This window comes from Heteronotia binoei, chromosome 1 (assembly GCF_032191835.1).
Source record: "Heteronotia binoei isolate CCM8104 ecotype False Entrance Well chromosome 1, APGP_CSIRO_Hbin_v1, whole genome shotgun sequence".
NCBI classification, from domain to species: Eukaryota; Metazoa; Chordata; class Lepidosauria; order Squamata; family Gekkonidae; genus Heteronotia; species Heteronotia binoei.
This window is the reverse complement of record NC_083223.1, coordinates 132,532,136-132,554,747: the sequence shown is the minus strand read 5'-3', so window position 1 is coordinate 132,554,747 and position 22,612 is coordinate 132,532,136. Positions and strand designations below refer to the sequence as shown.

The following is a 22,612-nucleotide window of genomic DNA, read 5'->3' as shown; positions in this document are numbered from 1 at the left end:
AGGCTGGATCCATGAGCATCCCAAACTCCTAACTTGCTCTGCAAATGCCAGCCCCAGATTATCACTACAAACATCAGCCTTCCTGACTAGCATCACCTTTGCCTTGCCTGAATTCAGCTACAGTGTAAAAACAATGCTTCAAAGTACTGGTTCAGAGCCAAGACAGAAGCACCTATAGATTTAGATAATGAAATACAGAGCTGGGTGCCATTTGCATACTGATGACACTCACCCCCAATTAGACAATCTAATTCAGCAGCCTTGTTGAAGGGCATAGGTAACAGAATAACCCTGTGACACTCTACAGGACAAATCCTACCCCACTGATTCTGCTTCTGTGGTGGAAACTGTCCAATCAGGCAGAAAAAAAATGAAGGCATTAATGAGCTACTCCATTAACATCAACTCAGCTGATGGATAAGAATAGAATAGTCAAATGGGCCCAAAAGCTATACATAATTCTAACACTATCAACAGTGATTATTGTCTGCTATCCAGTTTTAAATGAAGATCATTCACCAGTGCAGATAAAGTCATATGGGTTCTGAACCCAAGCCTGAAGTCAGACTGAAATGAGTGAAGGGCAGACCAATGTTCTAGAATAGTGTTTCCCAAACATTTCTTTCCTGTGGCCTGCTTATTTTTACACTTCTCCTTCATGGCCCACTAAAATTGGGGGGGGGGGGGGCAAGAGACTTTGGGGGTGGAGCCGGAAGACAGGAATTATGTCATTTCCTGTGGTGTCAAGGGCCAGGTGATGTCACTTCCAGGGCACACTGAACCAAAACTCCACCTTTTCCTGTGATGTCACTTCCAGGGCACTCCCCCAAACCTGCCTCTTCTTCTGAAGTAACTTCATTTTCAGAAAAATCTCTCTGAAACTCATGCTGAGCCAAAATGGGGGTGGAAAGTAGGCGGTCCTCTCTTTCCACTCCCACACCTGCATGCACCTATCTGTTTGTGTGCTCTTCTCCAGCTTGCAAGCACCCCTAATGCCCATGTTCAATTGCCTGCACCACCTACACATCCCTTCCTCAACAGCACTGGCCAGTGTATGCAGTTGGGAGTGCTGTTGCCATTGCCATCAGGAATGACAGCACTATGTATCACCCACTCTGGGCCCTGGCAGCTGCTCTACCTCAAAATATGCTGAAACCTTTAGTAGAACCTTCCTTCAGCTGCTACTACTGGAACCATGACTCAGGCTATAACCAAGCTTGCTTGGTTTCAAGAAAATCTTTCGACAGCTATTTTTCATACTTTTCTTTGGCTGAAACACTGGGAAATTGCTGTGAAAGGTAGCAGAGAATTGTACTGCAATTAATGAATCAATCTCCAGTTATATGAAGTCCATACAAGCTTTTCTGTAGTTATCCCAAAAAGGATATTTATGAGGGGCCTACAGCTTTTTACTGGCTGTGTTTCCCATGCCTTTAAAAGCAACCTGTTTTGCAGATATTTAGCCAGTGAACTTCTTTCATCCTTTTTAATATCTACAGGAGGAGTTTAATTTTGGTGTCAGACAGCTGTTAAAAGCAGGACCAGTAAAATGGTGCCAAGTTCATAGTACCATCACTTCCAGTGCTGTTGAGATATACAGCAGTAATCTCCAATAATCTCTTTCTGCCCCACACCTCTCACTCTCAATCTCTCACACAGAAATCTAATAGAAAGACCAGCTGGCTACAACTGGGGGTGCCAACATTTCATTGGCAGAGCTCCTATGTCTGCAACAACAGTATGATGAACAGAAAAGTTTCATTCAGTAAGAATGGAAGGAAAGAAAGAAAGGGAAAGAAAGAAAGAAAAGGAAAGAATGAAATGGAAGGAAAGGAAAGGAAAAGAAGACATTGAAAGAAAGAACATAAGAAAATAAGAGGAGCTATGTTGGATCAGGCCAGTGGACTATCCAGTCCAAAATTCTCTCATACAATGGCCAAAAGGCACCAGAATGTCCACCAGTGGGGCCAAGGTACTAGAAGCCCTCCCACTGTTGCTTCCCCACCTCCCAGCACCAAGAATACAGGCAGAGCATCACTTGCAGGGAAAGAAAGAAAGAAGGGGGGAGGAAAAAAAGCCTTTCTCACCATCAGATGACCCAGCCAGCAACAATTCTGCCCAGGGGTCATTTGGTTAAAAAAATAGCTACTGGAATGCCCACTCCCAGCTGAAAAAAACACATACACCGTTCTTTGCCGCCCAGGCCTCCCAGGGAAATCTCCCCAAAAGAGCATACTGCAAGGCACATGAAAGCTCATACCTTGAAGAACACTTCATGGGTCTAAAGTGCCAGTGGACTCCAGCTTTTCTCTTAAACACTGGGAGGCAGGAGAAAGAAGGAGAGGCAGCCCAGCTCCTCTCTGCACAACACAGAGACGGGGGAAGGAAAGAAGCCAGACAGAGCTCAGGCTTTGCAGCCTGTACCAGTCTTCAAGGCTAGCTTTTTTCTGCACAACAGAGAGATGGGGGAAGGAAGGAAGCGAAATAGAGTGCAGGCTTTGCAGCCTGTGTCAATCTTCAAGGCTAGCATTTCTCTGCACAACAGAGAGACAGGGGAAGGAAGGAAGCAGAGCAGAGGTCATGCTTTGCTGGGGGTGGGGCTAGCTTTGCTGGGGGCGGGGCTAACTTTGGCTTTTCTTGTGACCCAGTAGTGAGGCTTCTGTGGCCCGGTACTGGGTCACGACCCTGCAAATGGGAAACACTGTTCTAGAACTATCTGCCTCACTGGGGAAAGCATAAAGTAACATACAAACAGCAGTACATTTCTCCCAGTTGGGTAAAGAGTAGCACTGTTTGGGATAAGGGAAAATTATGCAGAAAGAGCACTAACACCCTCACACATTAGTATTGCAGACCTGATCTTAATCAGAGCCAACTAACAGTTGTTGCCCACTAATGGGAAAAAAAGTTTAAGAGATCTATTCATAGATATTCCAACACTAGTTTGGTTCTCAAACTTTGGACTTCATTTCTGGTTGGCTGCTGCGAGAAATAGGATGCTGGATTAGACAGATAGTTGTCTGATCCAACAGGGCTGTTATCTCTCTAGCTGAAAAACTGGCTTGACATATGCACAAAGAAGACAGTAGTTTTAATGAAATTTCCAAAGTATCTCAAAATCTGTGCTTTCTGCTGTACACAAAAAGAATTAGTTGTTTTAGCACTCTATTACAATTGCTTAAGAACCTCTAAAATGTTTTCTGCCTGGAAGATTTGACTGCAGAAGTAGAACCTAAAGGAGTTGTGCAGGAAAGGACTTGTTTCTGGGGATTAATTTTTGTTTTAAAAAAGTATCTTTATCTATAAAACCTCTGTAATCGTTTTTTCCTTGCTGTCTGCTATTGTGTGTCATCATCAGATCACTATTTGCTTTTCCGAATTAGCAATGTACTTAACAAAGAGAATTGCCCACAGCAACACATTATAACATCTGCAGATTATGTGAATGTCTCTGTGATAAGTCTGTGCTGGACAGGGGTGCCAGAGCATCCTAACCAATGCAGCAATACATTAACATAGTCCCTCTGTAAACCTGTATATCACTACAGGATCACTCATTTTGACAAACTGTTCTATACATTCAACTATAAAAAAACTCCATCTAATGGACAAAGGCAAAAGTGGATGCAATTAGTGTACTAATGGTACTCAGAGATCTTGCACTCAAGGGCATGGACAACTGATGAAGTTCCAACTCAGGCTTGCCACCTATATTCACAGTGAGCCAAGTGCCATCCCTAAAAGTTAGGAGCACTTTTTACCTACTCCATCTAATTAGAAGATTTACAGGAAATTCATAACCTGTTTGCCAGGAAAAAGGCAGAAAAAAACACCTCCCAAATATAAACTTCCTTAAAGATTTACAAACATTTGTGCTAGATTCCTAAAACATGGAACCACAGGGCATGAAAAGCCCTGATCTAAGAACTACACGCAGGAGTTTTAAAAATTCAAGAACTCTGGAAAAGCAAAAAAAAAAAGAGCTATTTAGTTAACAAACTGGAGCCTTTTATTATTAATTAGAGTCAAATACAATTCCTATTTTCTGTCTTCTTAAACAGATGAAGCTGCCCCAGTATTCTTATTTACAGGAACAATTGTTTATCCCTTGACTCCACAGCAAATTGCCTGCACAGCCCACAGAAACTAAAAGCAAGCCTAACAAAAAAAATAATACACTTGTGGTGTTCCCATAATGTGAAATTTGTTTCAGATTAAATGTCCATGTATGTGCACTTACAAACAGACTTACTTACCTTCACAATGCTTTTTAAGTCCTGGACATATGTCCTCTCTGTGTCCAGTATTTCTTGGACTACTCTGTCCACATACAGGAGTTTTGGACTTGTGGGTTCACTAATCAGGGACATGACACAGTTTTTGCTGGTTTCCTTTGATTCCACCTTCCGTGGCATGTTGGGCCTTCTTGCCAGACTTCCTTCAGAGATCTGTTGCTCTACAGGGTTATGTTTTTGTAGTTCCTTGTTGGGAAATCGATGGGCTGGACTGAGCTCTAGTTTTATAGCCCCTGATTCCTTATCCTGGTTGAATAAAACCAGATTACTATTTGAGACTAAGGTGGTCCTACTGCCAAAGGAGCAGTGACTATCCCTGGAGGATGCAGAAGATGACGTGGAGCTAAAGCTGACAGGACGGTCACTATCCGACAATTCCATGATCTGGATGCCACGGTAGCAGAGCTGTCTGTTTTCTATGTGCAGATTTGCCCCTGGTGCCTTGGAGGTAGCGCTCACCATTACAGGAGGCAACTCGTCAAGAGGCAAGGGGTAGCCATCTTAAAAAAAACAGAGAGAAACAGCGGTTATTGTTACCATTACTATCACAAATAACAACCATTATTAAAATACATAAATAACTATGAATGAAACCGTGACAATGTTAAAATGAAAAAAAAAACATTTTTATGTTTTGTGGGACACTTTTTTTCTATCTAGCTCCACATGTCTTCACATGATTCTTTATACAACTATTAGTACATATGCAAAAAAAATTCATTTCGCTCAAGTCCCTCCTTTGTTTTATCAAGTTCTCCCACCAATTCCTTCCCACAGACTTGCAATCTTGTAGCCCTTACCTGGCTTCCTGTGCTGAAATCAAAAAACCTTCCAGACAATCACTATAATAAGCTTTTGTTAAAAGGCTGAACTACACATTACAAGTGGGATCCACCAGCTGCTTTATGTTTTCTCTTCCCATTTGGGAAAAAGGTGACATAGGGAAGCTCATCAGGAAAATAATAAAAGCCCAAGCGTGGTGGCAATTCTCAGGATTTTTATTGGATGGATGTGGCTTAAGCAGGATTGGCTCACACTGTCTCTTCCGTGCCATTGGCTGAGTCTGCTCTCCCCCGCTCTCCGCCAGCCCCATCCGGCAAGAACCCCAGCAGAAGGCCACTGACCTTTGACAGAGACAGTTCTCTCCTGACAGGGAGCTTACTGAGCAGGACTGCTTCTCCTCAGGGCCTGTTATAGGAAGTCCAGGACAGTCCATCTGAGAGCAGGCAAGGAGGTGTGAGGGTGTAAAACGGGAAAGATTTGTTGTGCCTGGCCCCCCCTCCCCCAGCTACGGGCCTGTGCTCATGAGAAAACAGTTGGGTTCCTTCTCTTCAACTGAGGGGAAAAGAATGTTCATTCACAGCAGGGAGGGGCCCTTTCCACCTGCCAATACTCTTCACTCTTTCTATTCCAATTAGGCTACAGTGGGCTCATGTGACAGAATGCACTCTGAGGGAGAGGCCTTTCCTCCTGGGGAACCACTGTTGCCAATCTCCAGGTGAGAGCTGTAGAAGCTGACTGGATGATTTCAAACCAGGCTAAACTGCCTCAGGGGGTTTTTGTTGTTCAGATCAAAGGGGGGAGAGGGGAGGAGAGGAGAATTATATAAACTGATGTAATGGCTGAGGACTCCTCCCTATTAAACAGTGTGTCAGAGAGAGACTGTTGGTCTGATAGGTGTCACTACAGGCCTCTGAGGCAGAATTCATTTGGCCCTGTGCTGACTAGGCCTAGAGATTCTGTGGTGGACTTTGAGGAGGGCATAGGAGTTAGGGCTTCAGAGAGCGGTCTGCCGGACCCAGGTCCCTGCTGTGGAAGCTGACTGACTGATCTCAGACCAGTCACAGACTTCCAGCCTAACCTGCCTCACAGAGTTGTTGTTCAGATCACTTGGGGGGGGGGAGAAAATGATGTAAACTGCTTCAGTCCCCCCCCCCCACGGTGAAGAAAGACTAATTTTTCTATATAGAGGCTGCAGGGAGGGCACAGGTGATGGAAAGCTGAAGTCAGAGGGGCAGATAAAGGGAAGGAGATAGGCTTGCCAACTCCAGGTTAGGAAATTCCTGGAGACTTAAAGGGTTGGGCCTGGAGAGGGCAGAGTTTGAGGAGATATGGGACCTCAGAGAGGTATAATACCATAGATTCCAAACCAATGATTTCCTCATGGGAACCACTGTTGCCAATCTCCAGGTGAGGGCTGGAGATCACTCAGAACTACAACTGCTCTCCAGATGCCAGAGATCAGCTCCCCTTGAGGTGTGTGTGTGTGGGGGGAGTGAATGCCTTCACTTTGGTGGGTGGGAAGACAGCAAGGGTGGCAGACACTTGCCCAGAGGCCTTCAGTGGTATCTTTCCATGTTGATGGGAAATTCCTGGAGAGTCTGTGGTAGACTTTGAGAAGGGTATAAGAGTTAGGGCTTCAGCATGGGGTCTGCTGGACGCAGGTCCTTGCTGTGGAAGCTGACTGACTGATTTCAGACCAGTCACAGATTTCTAGCCTAACCCGTCTCACAGGGTTGCTGTTCAGATCAAACGGGGCAGAAGAGAATTATGTAAGCTGATTTGGTTCCTCACTCCCCACTGTGGAGAAACACAGCCTATGTAGAAGCTGTAGGGAGGGGGGAAGAGATGGAAAGCTGAAGTCAGAGGGGCAGATAAAGGAAAGGAGATAGGTTGCCAACTCCAGGTTAGGGGATTCGTGGATATTTAAGGGGTGGGGTTTGAGGAGGGGTGGAACCTCAGCCAGGTACAATGCCATTTCCTCCTAGGGAACCACTGAAGATCACTCAGATTTACAACTGCTCTCTAGATAGCACACATAAGCTTCCCTTGAGGTGGGGGGAAGTTAATGCCTTCACTTGGGTGGGTGGGAAGACAGCAAGGGTGGCAGGCACTTGCCCAGAGCCTCCTTCTAGAGCCCGTTGTATTTTTCTCCCCACAACAGGCCTTACTCCTAGTATGACATAATTCAAGAACTCCTACTATAGCATTTACTGCAATAACCTCCAAGTTCACTTGTAAACTGCTGAACCTATTCAAAAGTTACAGAAAAAATGTTTCACATTTTTAAATACTTGTTTTAATTTACAATGTACATGCAAAGAAACAATATAGCAAGAATATCTAACTGTTGAAGATTATTCACACAATTAGTATTGTATATAATTTCTTTAGTAGACAAAAAGGTTATTTCCTTGGGTTTCTGATAAAAGAAATATGCATATATTCTATCAATGTTAAAGAACCGCTAAAATAGAATATTGCTATGCTGATTTAGATTGGCTTCGAACCTGGATAAACAAGATAACTGGAAAAGCCTTCCGCTAATTTATCACAAGACATATAGCAAAAGATTTGTGACAAAGGACAACTGATTAGCTGCCACAGTTGGGTCATAAAGAGTTCCCATTTCATTCAATCACTTTGTAGTCTCTCTTCCTGCTGCACTGATATGTTGTCTCTCACTTAAAGATAACCTGAATGCACTGGTAAGTCATGTTTGCTTTGTCAACACTGCAGTGTTCATTAATATGAAGAAAACAAAAAGAGCTCTTTGGTCAATTAAAAATGGAAAGAATAATTAGAATTTAAAAAACTGTCAGGCCTTTTTATAGATTCCACAATGCACATCTTATCTTCCAACTATTTTATGCCCCCCCCCCCAAAAAAGAATGACAATTAGCTGCACCACCTCTGAAAAAACACTTCGACATGACTTTGGCATAGGGTTGCCAGACCCCTGCTGGAAGGGCAGACCCCATGCCACAGACGGTGCAATAAAAGGAAACCAGCAAAAACTGTGTCATGTCCCTGATTAGTGAACCCACAAGTGAACCTCACTTTTGTGGGGTGCTTCCTCACCACTGGCCAGTTTGCCAGTGAGGGAAATCCCACCTCCAAGTGCCCCAAAAGTGATGTAATAACATCATCTGGAAGTGATGTCCTCACATTGCTGATGTTACATGGCGATGCTCAAGTTTTTGGGCAAAACTCTATGGTAAAATTGGCTACAAGCTATAGAGTTTTGTCCCAAAACTAGACTGTGTCCCCTGATATCGGCATCATGATGGCATCACTTCTGGGTGATGTCATCACACTGCACACATAGAAGGAACCAAGGATCCCTCTGTCAGTTGCCAGGTAGGACCTGGCAACTTTACTTTGGCAAACACTAAGGCAAAAGCTGAAATCTGCAGCACAAGTCATAGGCTATATATGTTGCAATTTCCCAGCCTGGTAATTATAGAAGAGGAATTCAAGGTTCTTTCTCCTACTCCTTTTCAAAGATGTAACTATACAATGAGAAGAAAGCCCCTTGTTCAAGAATATTCATCTACACTAACTGAAAGATTCCTTTAAAAAGGACTTTTTAATCCTTCTGCTTCCTCATTCCAGGAAGCACAGGGCCTGGTTTACAGTGGGATGCCAGGCCTTCTACCTTTTTGCCCAACAGCATTTCAGATACCAGAAAGAGGGAATTGCAGGGGAGGCCTGGCACACTAGTGCCGTGCTGGTATGCTGATGTCAATTCTGGTAAAAACAAGGCAGATGCTCTAGCAGTTTGCATTTTACCATAGAGTGTTTGTATAATGGTAGAGCAGCATCTGCCATGTTGTTTCTAGTTTTGACTAGAAGCATTGTAGACATGCCAGCACAATGTCAGCACATCAGGCCCCAGCTCACATTTCCTCCCAGGAGTTGCTAGCTGAGGCCTGGCAATCTTGCATAGATGGGAGTTAGTTAGATGACAGAGTCCTTATGTGCTAAAATTAACTGCACCACTTCATAACACTGTTGGTGGAATCCACAGCTGAAAGTTTCTTTGCACTGAAAAGAAATCTCCCTGAAAACAGAAAAATATCACAGCTGGGAGAATGTTACCAAAACAGTGAGAATTACTGCTGCTAATGTGAGAACATGATGGCTAAAGTCTAAAATTTAAATCCAACAACAATATAAAAATTCTAATATACACAGTTCTAGCTAAAGCAGTTCTTCTCAGATTCAGTTCCCTTCATATATATTCTTCAAGATAAAAGTGAGATTTTTTTAGTGGACATCTCCTGTGGCAATAGTTATAATTTTCAAAGATAATGTGAACATGGAATCCCACATGCATGGGCGAGCGTGGATCCCAAACATTTAAAAAGAACTGATGCTCTTGTAATGTAATATTATTTATTCTATTTAGTACCTTTTTATCCTGTCTTTCTTCAAGGAACTTCAAGGAGTAGCATACATAGTTGTCCCCTCCATTTCATTTCACAACAACCTTGTGAAAGGAATTAGGCTGAGAGACAGAAGTAACCCAAATATATTCCACAGCAAATAGGGTCTTGAATCTGTATATCCCTGGGCCTACCCCAACTCTAGAAATACCATATCAAAACCTGGACCTGATTTTTCAGTATCAGAAGAAGATGATGATATTGGATTTATATCCCGCCCTACACTCCGAAGAGTCTCAGAGTGGCTCACAATCTCCTTTACCTTCCTCCCCCACAACAGACACCCTGTGAAGTGGGTGGGGCTGGAGAGGACAACCTCTGCCAGAGTTATGGCTGACCCAAGGCCATTCCAGCAGGTGCAAGTGGAGGAGTGGGGAATCAAACCCGGTTCTACCAGATAAGAGTCCGCACACTTAACCACTACACCAAACTGGCTCTCCAGGACTTGGGGTAGTTCATGCACAGGGGTAGCTTTGTGGAAAATATAAATGCGATATAATGTGGGATATAAATGCGAAAAATAAATAAATAAATAAAAATAGGTGGTGGAGCTCATCCAGGGATTGTTATGCAGCTGCACCTACTATTCAGTGGACAAGGTGGGGAGGAGGAGGGGGAACCCTCAGAAAGGTTCAGGAGTTGTACTCCTGTGAGCTCCTGCTGAATCTGAGGCCTGTTCATGCATAATGATGAACCACAGTCTATGCTCCCTGTTGCATACTGCCTCTTCCCTATCTCCTCTAGTTCTCCTTGATTTCCAAGTTCATGGTCAATGGTAGTTTGCTCTTACACCCCCCAAAAGAGCAATTCATTATTTGTCTTCAAATTCATTTCAAACCATGGTTTGCACTTTTGGTTTGGAGGTAACCTATTGTTTGTTACAAACCAGGAAGGTGATCTTAACTTCAAAAGAGAGGTGCTATTGGTAGAGGTTGACCCAGGAATTGGGAAATCTCCTGTTCCACATGGAGTTGCACTCCCCTAAAGGAGTAGGTTCGTGGCTTGGGGGTGCTCTTGGATCCAGGCCTCATCTTGAATTGACAGTTAGTAGCAGTAGCCAGGGGTGCCTTTCACCAGCTTTAGCCCTTCCTGTAGGTACGATCTTCTTACTGTGGTGCATAGCCTGGAGACATCTAATTAGATTACTGCAATGCACACTGTGTGGGGCTGCTCTTGAAGACTGACTGGAAGCTACAATTGGTATAGTATGCTGTGGCCAGAATGCTGACTGGAGTGGGTCGAAGGGACCATATTATTCCAGCCTTGTTCCAGCTATACTGTCTCCCAATTTGCTTCTGGGTTAGAATGAGGGTACTGGCATTAACCTTTGAAACCCTATATGGCTTGGGCCCAGCATATCTGAAGGACTGCCTACTCACATGAACCTATTCATACACTTCAGGCATCTTTGGAAGTACTGCTTGGTGCCCCTGCCATCTGAGGCTAGATGGGCGGCAACTTGAGAAAATGTGTTTCCGTCACGGCACTGAAACTTTGGAACTCTCTCCCTAGGAGATCCATCTGTCTCTACTGTCCGTTGATGTCTTCCACCAGCATGTGAAGACCTTTTGTTTTATTTGGCATATACCCAATAACTATTATTGATCCTCTTTAGAGTTGCCAAGTCCCCTGTGGTCTCCAGCTTTAGCAATTTGGGAGGGAAACTCTTATAGCGTTTGTTAGGGAATTCTGTTTGAAATTCTATTTCTTTATCTCAAACAGTGCAATGGATCACTGGATCAAATAATCATTGAGAGGCATTTAACATGAAAAAGCAAAAACATATTTATTTCTACAGGGAAAGGGTACTGGGAGATGAAAATAACAAACACTAAAGAACTACATGCTTACACTAGAAGATCATGGTTAATGGAGGACCATTTCTTCCTTCTTCTTGAACTCTCTGCCTGAACAAAGGAAGTCACCTGACTAACTGACCAAACAGACAAAACAGGTTTTCCTGCTTCTAGACGTTGATTGACAGCAGTCAGTATATTCTTCCTAGGTCATACAGACAATAGGGAATCAGGCACAGTGTTAACCCTATAATGACTGGAACTTTAGAACATTGCAAAGGACATACAAAACAGATACATATTTCCAACAGAGTTTCCCTCCTGAATTGCTAGAGTGTCCAGGAAAATCATTGAGTTTTCCTGGAAGCTCCTAGAGCAGCCGGTGCGTGACATTGCTTGTGAATTATGTCATCGTGCCAGAGACGTTGGGAGGGGATCCCCCCCACACTGGTCCAATGCGGGCCGGTGGGTTGGGGACCTCCCAAGTGGGAGAACCCCCACCTGGCCCGGGAGCTTGCCAGCCCTAACCCTCTTCCCTGGCTGTGTTACATTGGTATGTCTACATGTTCTAATGAATTGTTTAAATAGTTTATATATTCCTTATTGCAAACACCGTTTTAATGGTCTAAATGTGTAATGTTTGCCATTCTGGGGACCCTTTTTGGGTGGAAAACAAGCAAGCAAGTAAACAAACATATAAGTACAGCAGGGATAGCTTGCAGAATGGCTATAAAATCCAACCATACTTTGGCTAACCTAATTTATGTGGATCAGCCTAGTATTCTGAAAAATGCACACTCCAAAATTTTGTGTTAAGCTGACACACAAAAACAGATAATTCTTTGATTTTCAAGCTGGTGTCAGCCAATGTTTCCTCTAAGCTGCAGAGACTTCTGAGCAAAAATTTCTCTTTGTGAGCTACAGGTACTAAAGTTGTGAGCTACTGCATAAGTTATTGTGCTCTGGGGTCAATTTTTCTGAGTTAAGACAAAAATGTGTGAGCCAGAGGCTAAAAATCTGTGAGCTAGCTCATGCTAACTCAGAGGGAACACTGGTGGCAGCACTAGCATGCTCCTGAGCATGCAGGCCTCTGCACCTGTTGCAGCCCACACAATGCTGATTGCATCCTCTTTGCCACCCACATCAAGTCATCAGAGCAGGCACATAGGTGGAATACTTGCTGTACAGGCTTCGACAGGCATAGAAACTTTCAAATCCAAAATCTGCTAACTTCTGGTTTTAAAATTTTAAATGCTGAGAGGGGGAAGGGCTCTAAGTGAAAGGCAAGAGAAGAAAATGAATGAGAGAAGAGCGGTTCCTCAGTGGAATAGGCTTCCTTGGGAGGTGGTGGGCTCTCCTTCTTTGGAGGTTTTTAAACAGAGGCCGTTTTCCCACTTACCTTACCCCGGAGCGACGTCCCTCTTCACCGCGCTGCATCTGTGTGGATTTCGCACAAACTGCTGCGCAGCACCAGGAAGAGCCGCGTAGTCCCGGGGCTTTTGCATCGCAAATGTAAACTGCTTTTTGGCGGTTTACATTTGCAACGCAAAAGCCCCGGGACTACGCGGCTCTTCCTGGCGCTGCGCAGCAGTTTGTGCGAAATCCGCGCAGACGCTGCGCGGTGAAGAGGGACGTCGCTCCCAACTAAGGTCAGTGCGAAAACGCTCAGAGACTGGATGGCCATCTGACAGCAATGAGAATCCTGTGAATTTCCCGCATTGTGCAGCGGGTTGATGACCCTGAAGGCCCCTTCCAACTCTACGATTCTATTATTCTAAGAGGAAGCAGGAAATACATGCATATGAAAAAGTTTGAATGGCCTGCCGATATCTACTCTCTCCCACAGAGCCTCAGTCAGACCTCTTCCCACGACATGAAACAGGCAGTAGCAGCAAGCTGCATCAGGCAGCCAGCAGCCGCAGCCTCACACTGCTTCTGGGAATGGGCTTGTCTGTGGCTGGTAGCCAGCAATATGACACAGCTATCAGGCACAGACTCAGGACTGGCTTCAGATGCCTGTGGCTGACAGGCGGGTGGCTGTGGTGGTGGCACAACTCAGCTTTTGATTCTAGTCAGGATGGTTAGCCAAGAAATTTAGAGGGTGAACCATACTGAACTGGCTGCTGGTGCCAGCTGATGAAGCAACAGAGGTAATTGCTGCTAGTGCTGGCAGACTGCCCAGGAACTGAACCGGAGGTGCTTAGATCAGTCTTAGTATTCTATTTAGGATGCAAGTTTATCTGTGGTGGGTACCTGCCCGAAATGCTAGTGATTCTCAAAAAGTGGAACATGTTTCCTTTGGCAGCTGAGGAGGACCTCTAATAATAATAATAATAATAATAATAATAATTTTTATTTATATCCCGCCCTCCCCACCAGGGCAGGCTCAGGGCGGCTAAGGGTAGAAAGGAGAAATTGTGTTTTTCCAGGAAGGAAAGAAGAGAGGAGGGGGTGGGAACAAGCAAGGATTTCATGCAGGTGCAGTGGAGGAGTATCAACAAACCTATCTCAACTGCAACGCTGACTCTTCCACGGAGGGGAACCCTGGACAGCAACAATCCCACCACCGCAGCTCAGCCCTGAAAACCTAGCCAGTAAGCCAGGCCTCAGGAAGCCACAGTGTAGCATGGCTTGGCCCAATGAGCCCAGCTGGCCAGTTGGGCCCCATGAGGCTGCCACACAGCGTGGCTTGGCCCCCTGAGTCTGACCAGCCAGCAGGGACCTGGAGGATGCTGTGAAAATGTGGCCCAACTAGCCAGCCAGGCTCCAAGGAAGCTGCTAGGGTTGAGCTGGAATGTTGGCTAAGGCAGCTGGAACGGCGTTCCGGTGCATTCCAGCTGGAAAAAAGCCCTGCAAACAGATGTTATATATTCTGTGCACTGTCCAGAATGGTTAGATGTGTGCACACAAGCATGTTCATGACTGCATGTGCACACTGACTACAGCTTAACTTACTTTCTTGAGTGGACTTATCTGTACTGCAGGTGTTTCCTTGGTAATGGGTTCACTTTTCTTCCTTAGTTCTAGTTTCTGCACTCCCCATTTGCAAAGCAGGTAAATGTTCTGTGAAATATTATCAATAGTTTATGTCCTACCACTCTGTTCAGCAACATCTGAATCCTTCCTCCAGCCTCAGGAGATTTCCTCCATTGGAACTGGCTTTTCTACCAGACGCTTTGCTGAGTCAAGCACTATGATACAAGCTTACGGTATATATTAAATTCCTTGACAACATAATGCATACAAGCAGGGCTTTTTTTGTAGAAAAAGTTCAGCAGGAACTTATTTGCATATTAAACCACACCCCTGACACCAAGCCAGCTGAAATTGTGTTCCTGCTGTGTGTTCCTCCTTAAAAAAAAAAAAAGCCCTGCAAATAAGGATTGGCCTGTATTCTGTGGCCTGCCTCACTTTTCTGAGTTATCCCTCTCTAATTTCTATCATTTCTCTATCTATTCTGCATACATTAGTTCCTGTTTTCTGACTGTGGCACAACTGTACTGTGTCTGTATGGCACAACAGTATCTGTGGGGGCCAGATATCATACTCTTTGATGGCAGGGGGCTAGTTAATGAGTGTATCTCTGGATCTGCCTCCAAGCAACAATTCAGTACCAGAATCCTAGTGAAAAAGATTTTCACTTCAAAAATTCTAGTGAACAAGGCTTGATTCTGGCTTTTGTGGGAGAAACTGGCAATTAGCCCATAGATCAAAAAGCTGCCTTTTTCTGGCAACCCAAGCCCAAGCACATGCTTTTGACATCCACAGTTTTTGTCTCAGCTGGGATGCCTTTGAGCAGGGTTAATGAGGCTTGACATGATGAAAGCAGTAAGTGACCCGAGTTCCACAGCAGAACCAGCTTGGCTGTATATTAAAGTTTGCAGCTGAATTCTGTGTTTATCTGGAATTTTAGTCAACTATATTTTGCACAATATTTTTACAAATGGTTATACCTTACCAGCCTTTAGGGGGAGCTAGAATTCAAATAAAAAATACAATAATCCTGCAAGAATAGGTAGCCCGTATTAGATTATCTCCAAAATCATTTGGCTTCAGGAATTCGATAAACAGTAGCTTCCACACAAAACATACATAGGCCAGTATTCTATATCTTTATATTCAGTTATGCAGAGTTCTGTATTCTAAATGCTTGAGATGAAGTCTATGCAACAAGCAACAGTCTTGCTAAATTCTTACCTGTTTTCTGTAACATTTAGTAGACTTACTGGAATAGTCTAACATTTAGCTTGACTATTCCCTGCCTCACTCCACACCATCTGTTACTTGAAGCAGAGGCAGGAGGCACCATTATGAATCCTAGGAAATGTTACAAGGAAAAGAGAAGAATCTGACACAAGGTTACAATTTTGTTTTTGATCAGCCATGTCACATGTAATTGTTCTTCAGTATTTAAAATAAGACAAAGAAACATTTGCTTTGCACATTTTCATACTTCTAAATGTGTGTGTGTTTGGGGTGTGTGTGTGTGTTGATTTATGCAAGCCAAGCAGTGGAAAGATGGATAATTGCATGTTTATCAACACTCACAAGGAAATGTGTTTCAGCAACATGATCCTTTCTTGTTCATACCTTTCCAGAAATGTAGTTAAGTTCCCCACCCTGTCTGGCCTATTCCCTGTGAAGTTACTTACAGCCTTCTGACACTCCAAGAGGCTTTTAATTAACAAAAAAGTGACCCACAGAGATTGTATTACAATGCCAGGCTAAGTATAACACTAGATACCACAAGTTAGAAGATCACAAGTAAAGCAAGAACTTTCCCACAGAATCTAATCTAATGTTAATTTAAATTATGATTTTAAATTTAATGTGACATACTCTACTTTCTGTCATTCTTAACTAGAATGCATTTCCCACAGTCACTGAAGATCTTCTCTTTTGGGGGCCATTTAAAAGACCATAGTCAAATGTATATTTTTCCATTCTGGAACCAATATATTATAATGCAGCTTTAGAAACCCAACCATCTCAAATTTTAAACTTCACACCCATTTGTATTTCATATATTAATTATTAAAACTAGACATCAACCATACAGTTTAATGTGCTGTCACTGGAAATGTTTGTGTTCAATTAACCTATCAAACAGAAAACTTTAAAATTACCATCACCTTAGTTCAAATTCATACTTTCAAAGCCTTTGACTTGTTTATGCTGCATGCAATCATATTTTAGCTTCATATTATCACCTTTGTTCCTATTCTTAATAATAATATTAAGTCTCCCATATTAAGCTTCAAACAATGAAAGTGATCATACACAGAGTTAGAAAGTTTACTTAATTGTTGAAATCAAATTTAGTTCGAAAAGAAATATGTTATGAATTTGAACATTCATACAGATACATGGAACTGAACAAGCACTGAAAGCAATTTGGTCAAGAAAATTGTTCATTAAAACTAGAATTTGCAATGTTTCTGTGACAGAAACAATCAGTTAAGGTACTTACAAGCAGCATGGATAGCTCAGGTGTATTTTAAAATACCAATTTATATTCTAAAGAACTCAAGTAGGTCACAGAGCTATGCAAAAATATCTGTTTTCTAAAGCTGAGACACTAGGTATATGATAAGTCAGTCAATAAATACAGTTTGCAGCCAGTGAAGCGCCTAATATTACAGATTCTTAACCCCCCGAAATCATGCTGCAGTGAGGTTTCTATAGCAGTTTTAGTTTATGAGCAGCAAGAGATTAATCCCCCGGTCTGCCTTGGTTTCCAAGTTCAAACGCACTATCATACCATATTATACAACCTTCTATCTATCATGCCCTATCGTAGGCTAGAGTCCCAAGTCTTGTTGTAAGGAAAAATTCTGTGCGACAGTACCTCATCACTGTGGAATGTCTCCAGCTCCTTGAGAAACAAACAAGTTCTTCTCATCTCTCTCTACTATGCTCCCTCAAACAACTTGCAGCTTACCTGCATAACTGAAGATAAAGGCATCCTCCAACTCCAGCAGCTCCAAAATTACTTCACTGGGGCACTCAAGTAAAATGAGAAGGTCTTACTAGTCTATACAGCTCCTTTAGTAGAAATATTGCACGAGTCAGCTTTTCGCTATCGAAACCCTAAACACAAAAGGCTCCACAGAAACCTGATTCACAACTTTCTCACTGCCCGCACCAAACACAGTCCTCGGCATGGCTAAGAGCCTTAAATGAAACATGACATCATTCAATTCAGGAGCAGGACAATAGGCACCACTGTGGATAACTTTAAAATGCACACTTCACTGAGCAACCCTCTGCAAACTATTCTTTTAGGCACAGCGCTGGTGGAGCAAGGGACACATCAAACAGTACAAAAACATTTTGGTTGCTTTCCTTCCACCACTGATTCACAGTAGATAACTATGAAAACTGCAAAATGTATGTGAGCAAGATGCCAGTGCCACACTGGTGGCAGAGAATAAAGGAAACTGGGAGATAAAGTGATATATGTTATTAGAACAGTAACTTGAGAAATCTTTGGTACACTCAAGTATCTGACACACTTGCATAGCAAGTGTGTCAGATACTTTACAATATTCTGCTGTTATTTTTTAGAGCTGAAGCATTTTGTAAAGAAAAGGTACTCAGTAAAACACTACTATTTATTTTTAAATAAGAGATATATTCAGGAGGAACACAAGAAAGAGAAGTTTTTGAACATAAATATCACATAACACTTATACAAAAATAGAAGCTAAAACATCAAGTTGGTAAGACCAATTAATTGTACTAACCAGGTAGTAGGTGTGTAAACTAGAATTTTTTTCAATATAATTTTGAATTTGGGTTCTCCATGCATGCTTTTCAGTAAACTGAAATTCCAGAGGGTTGTTCCTGTTTTATTCATTTTTGGGACACAAAAGTTCAGATTCCAGAATTCTGGCAGCTGAAAAGCATGCCCTGAAAAACCCATCCTGAAATTAAAGATGTGCCCCCTCATGGCCTCTTAACTTTTTTTTTTTTTAAAGAACAAAGGAAAGGAACATACGACTTACTGGGCAGGCCTTCATCAGCCTGCTAGTGGCTCTCCTGGGCTGCCCACTGGTTCTTTCTTCTTTTGGTGGGGACAGCAGAGCTCATCTGGGCCCCAACAGCTAAAATGGCTGTGGAGCCACAAAGTCAGAGTGTGGGCTCCTGGCCATAGATTGTAGCCAGCCAGGGCTTTACAGAGCTTCAGAAGCAGATCACTTACTTGGCTGGCCTAAGTAATCCATGTCTTCCTTCCTCCTTTTCTGTTCTGTTTATTTTATATTATTTATATATTTTATAGATATTATTTTATATATATTGGGCAATCCCCTAAATACTAACATCTAGATTTTCGATCCACTCAGTCCTAGGGTTTCCAATCCCCATTTGGGAAAAATATCAAACCAAGGACTAATAACGAACGACTTGAGCCAGTAGCAAGTACTCATGAATTTAACTCATAATATCTAATTTTAAAGTAAGTATTCTCACAAGGCGCATAATAATTTTAAAGTGCTAGACAGTCATACAGAACTCTAATACAATTCTTTTACATATTTTAAACATACAAAAGTCCATCACAAATGACTTCCACAATAGATTCCTATGCAATTTAGGCGTTAGAATGCCACTCTGGCATCAAAGTGCCAAGTCCCCGCTCCGCGGTCTGACTTAAAGTGTCTATGCCAGACTTGTAAACAGAAGATAACAAATGGTGTGTGGAATTATATTTCCAAAGATGCTCTTTCACAGTACTTTTCCTTGTAGTGGGAATATTTCTTACAATTTCTGGTAAGCCTCTTACGGAAATGCCAGCATGTAAAATTGTTTCTTGAAGACCAGGAGATTCCCTGGTTTGGAAGCCCTCCCCTCACTTTAGGGTTATCAGAAAGCGGAGGAAGGTTGAATGTCTGCTGGCCACTCCCATTATACCCTATGGAGACTGATCTCCATAGGGTATAATGGAAAATTGATCTGTGGGTATCTGGGGCTTGGGAGGCTATTATTTTGGGTATAGGCCTCAAATTTTCAGCATAGCATCTAGGGCCTCTCCTTTAAAAATACCCTCCAAGTTTCAAAAAGATTGGACCGAGGGAACCTTTGTCCCCAACATGATGATGTCTCTTCTGTGTGATGTCATCACATTTTGGCTCCTCTACCCCCTCCTGGACAACACACCCCCCCCATAAAAAAAATCCCCCAATGGGGATTCAGAAGGACCTGGCAACCTTACGAAGTAGAGAATTTGGAAGACTAGCATACAACTTTTAAACAAAATGCTTTTTTGTTTCTGTAATATTTTTACAAAGTTTTTAAGAGAGGGACATTTGTTTGCAATGTTCTAAAAATATGAGGTTGACTGCAACTATGCAATAAAAATTAACCAAGCTTTCAAGACTGTATTTGTTTCTTAAATATTAATCAATTACAAAAGATTGGGAGAATATTGTGGTCTAATTTCCTGACTTGCAAGTATTATGTTTCCTCCTTCAGTAACCTTAACACATAAATGTTCTAATTTGCTCAGGATCTTCTAAAGGACATTCTGACATCTTCCCTAAAATGCAGGATAATGTATTAATAACTCTCTGCAATGCAGTACAGTGATTATTTAACCTATACAACGTACTGCAGAGAGTCCTATGTAAGAAAAATATTATGAAGAAAGCATTTTTTTTGCTGATGCATTACAACATAAGGTATTGATCAAAACAATAATACTTGATACATACTTATAACATACTCCTTTTCCTGACTTTTATTGTAAGACTTTAATATGTTTGATGCAATACTATTTGAAAACTACTATTTCTTTTTCTTTTAGATAAAAAATTATTCCAATTACGCTTGGTAATTCCACTATTATATTTTATAATTCTATCATTACTAGAATAATCTGTGGTCAACATCATCCTTAAGTGTAATATAATAGGGTATTCTCCTGACAACCACTGTTCTGACTATTATATAGGACAACACTTGTAAGTCCTTGCTCAGCAGTTTTTTTCAGTCTGGAACCAGAATCTTTCCAGATCATTCTGTTCATCAAGATGGATCTTTCTTTCTCCATAACTTTTGGTCAATAACAGACTCCCTGCCACCTCCTTTTCATCTCTTGCCCAAATCCTTACCATTCTTGGACATCTTTCAATTAGCCTTCATTTACTACCCTCCCACTCTCTGGAGCTTCCACAGTCATCACCTCCAGTGCTGAAGAAGCAAAGTACTTATTTGGTTTAAGTTCTGGAATTTATATTGAAAAGTGTCTTGACACTTTACTAACAACCACTTAGTGTTGGTTATTCAACCTTCCCAATACTGTGCTACAAATCTAATTGTCCAGGAAAACGAATAGTTTTAGCCTTATTCTAATAATATGCTGTATATCTTTATAGCATTTCACATGCAATCACATAGTAACTTTAGAACCCAATATATAGCTGCCAGATCACTATGGTTATCACCTGCCCTTGGGTGCCCAGCACCAACAGAGAGACTGCTCCACCCCATAAGTAGTCAGTAGTACATCCCAGAGAATTCAAATGCTAGATCAGGGGTGTTGAACTCATTTGTTATGAGGGCTGGATCTGACATAAATGAGTCTCTGATAACTGACAGTTCTTGCTCTGAATTATTCCAGCAAAAACTACAGACAATGCCTGTGCTGTAGCAATCTTGAGTGTGTTGTTCAGGTGTTGTTCAGGTGTGCATCTGTAAGTTGCAAACCTACTTTTGATTATTGACATTCATTACAGAAATCTCATAGTCAATGCTTTGAGCCTAAGACCCAGAGGAAAACATGAAATGGCTGGGCATTGTGAGCTTTTGTACATAAATTGCTTCATGTACTAGTCAAGAACATGCGAAGCCACCACAACACAGACTGAGAGATGTGCGTTTGTCTACAAAACTATAATCTTCCCCAGAAAAATAACTACAACTCCTATGTAACAGTACAAGAATAGAGACACAGTATAGTGGTCAGTATCAGCTTACTATCTGGGAAGTCTAAATTCAAAATCCCAAATCAAACAAAGGAAAATGTAAAATAAAAATCAAAGGACATGAGCTGGTGAACTTGGTCTGAACACACTCTTAGCTTAATCCTGGTTGTTGTTATTCATCTTCTGGATCATGAAGGCATGAATACAGTGAAAAGGGGGAGGCAAATCCAGTTGCACCCAGGGAACCCTGGCATAACAAGCCAACAAAACTCTCTTTCTCTATGTACATAGCAAATGTATGAGTGTGTACATAGCAAAGCAAAAAGCTCATAACTTGAATAAAACATTGTTGGTCTTAAAAGTGCTTTCTTTGTATCTCTCCCATGTGATCAATGGAGGGAACTGGGCAAATGAAGCTCTGGCTCTTTCCCTCCCTTCCTCCCCAGGATATGAGGAGGGGGAGTAACCTCAGCCAACAAAAAGAAGATAAGTCACCCTGAGCCTGCCTCAGTGGGGAGGGCAGGGTATAAATTTAATAAAACTTAAACCTAAACCATAAGCTTGGCTCAGTAGCTCTGCAGTATGATTGAAAGAGCCTGGCAACCCAGGCTATCTCAATCATCAGCAGAGCTACAAAGCCAAGCCCCTCCATTGGCTGAGACGCCTCCTCCCTTTGGGAAGAAGGAGGGGGAATAGGGAAAGGCTGCTTTGCTCGGCTGCCTTATCACAGGGGAGAATTAAAAAATGATGACGAAAGGAAGCAGGTGAGAAAGAAGGAAGGAGGTGATGGCCAGTTGCTGGTGGGTTTGATTGGAGCCTCTGGAGGCCGGATTTGGCCCACCGGCCAGATATTTTACACCTCTGTGGTAGATGGAAGAGACAGCCCTCCTACATGCACAGAGACCTTGAGAAAGCAAAGGCAGTAATTACTCATTTTGCACAAGGCTTTGGAAACTCTTGGAAGTACCCAGTCCTTATACTTTAAAATCCTTGAGTGAAGCACCTCTCTTACTCTTCCTCTGCACATACTGGAGGAGACAGTGGGAGAGAAGAGGTTGGGAATGACCACTAATGGTGTCTAGTTACTAATGTCAAATTTTTTAGCACACAGTTGCTTTTTTTGTAGGAGCTAGGCTTTCTCTCTTGCAGCTTGCTTCCCATTTTCTTCAATAATGATGACTTCAAAATGACAGCCAGTTTGGTGTAGTGGTTAAGAGCATGGACTCTAACCTGTGTGACATGGGTTTGATTTTCCACTCCTCCATATGCAGCTGCTGGGTGACCTTGGGCCAGCCACAGTTCTCTCAGAGCAGTTCTTGAAACAGCTCTCTCAACCTCACCTACTTCTAGGGTGGCCATAATGTCTG

General features: G+C 42.5%; 1 protein-coding gene across 1 annotated transcript in view; it reads right to left on the bottom strand.

Moving 5' to 3' along the window:
- PLEKHG1 (pleckstrin homology and RhoGEF domain containing G1) overlaps positions 1-22,612 on the bottom strand; it is a 250,879-nt gene that overhangs the window by 84,147 nt on the left and 144,120 nt on the right. The window contains exon 3 of the mRNA XM_060238686.1: positions 4,257-4,795. Coding sequence (XP_060094669.1) covers positions 4,257-4,795 — 539 coding nt within the window. The remainder of the gene's footprint in view (positions 1-4,256; positions 4,796-22,612) is intronic.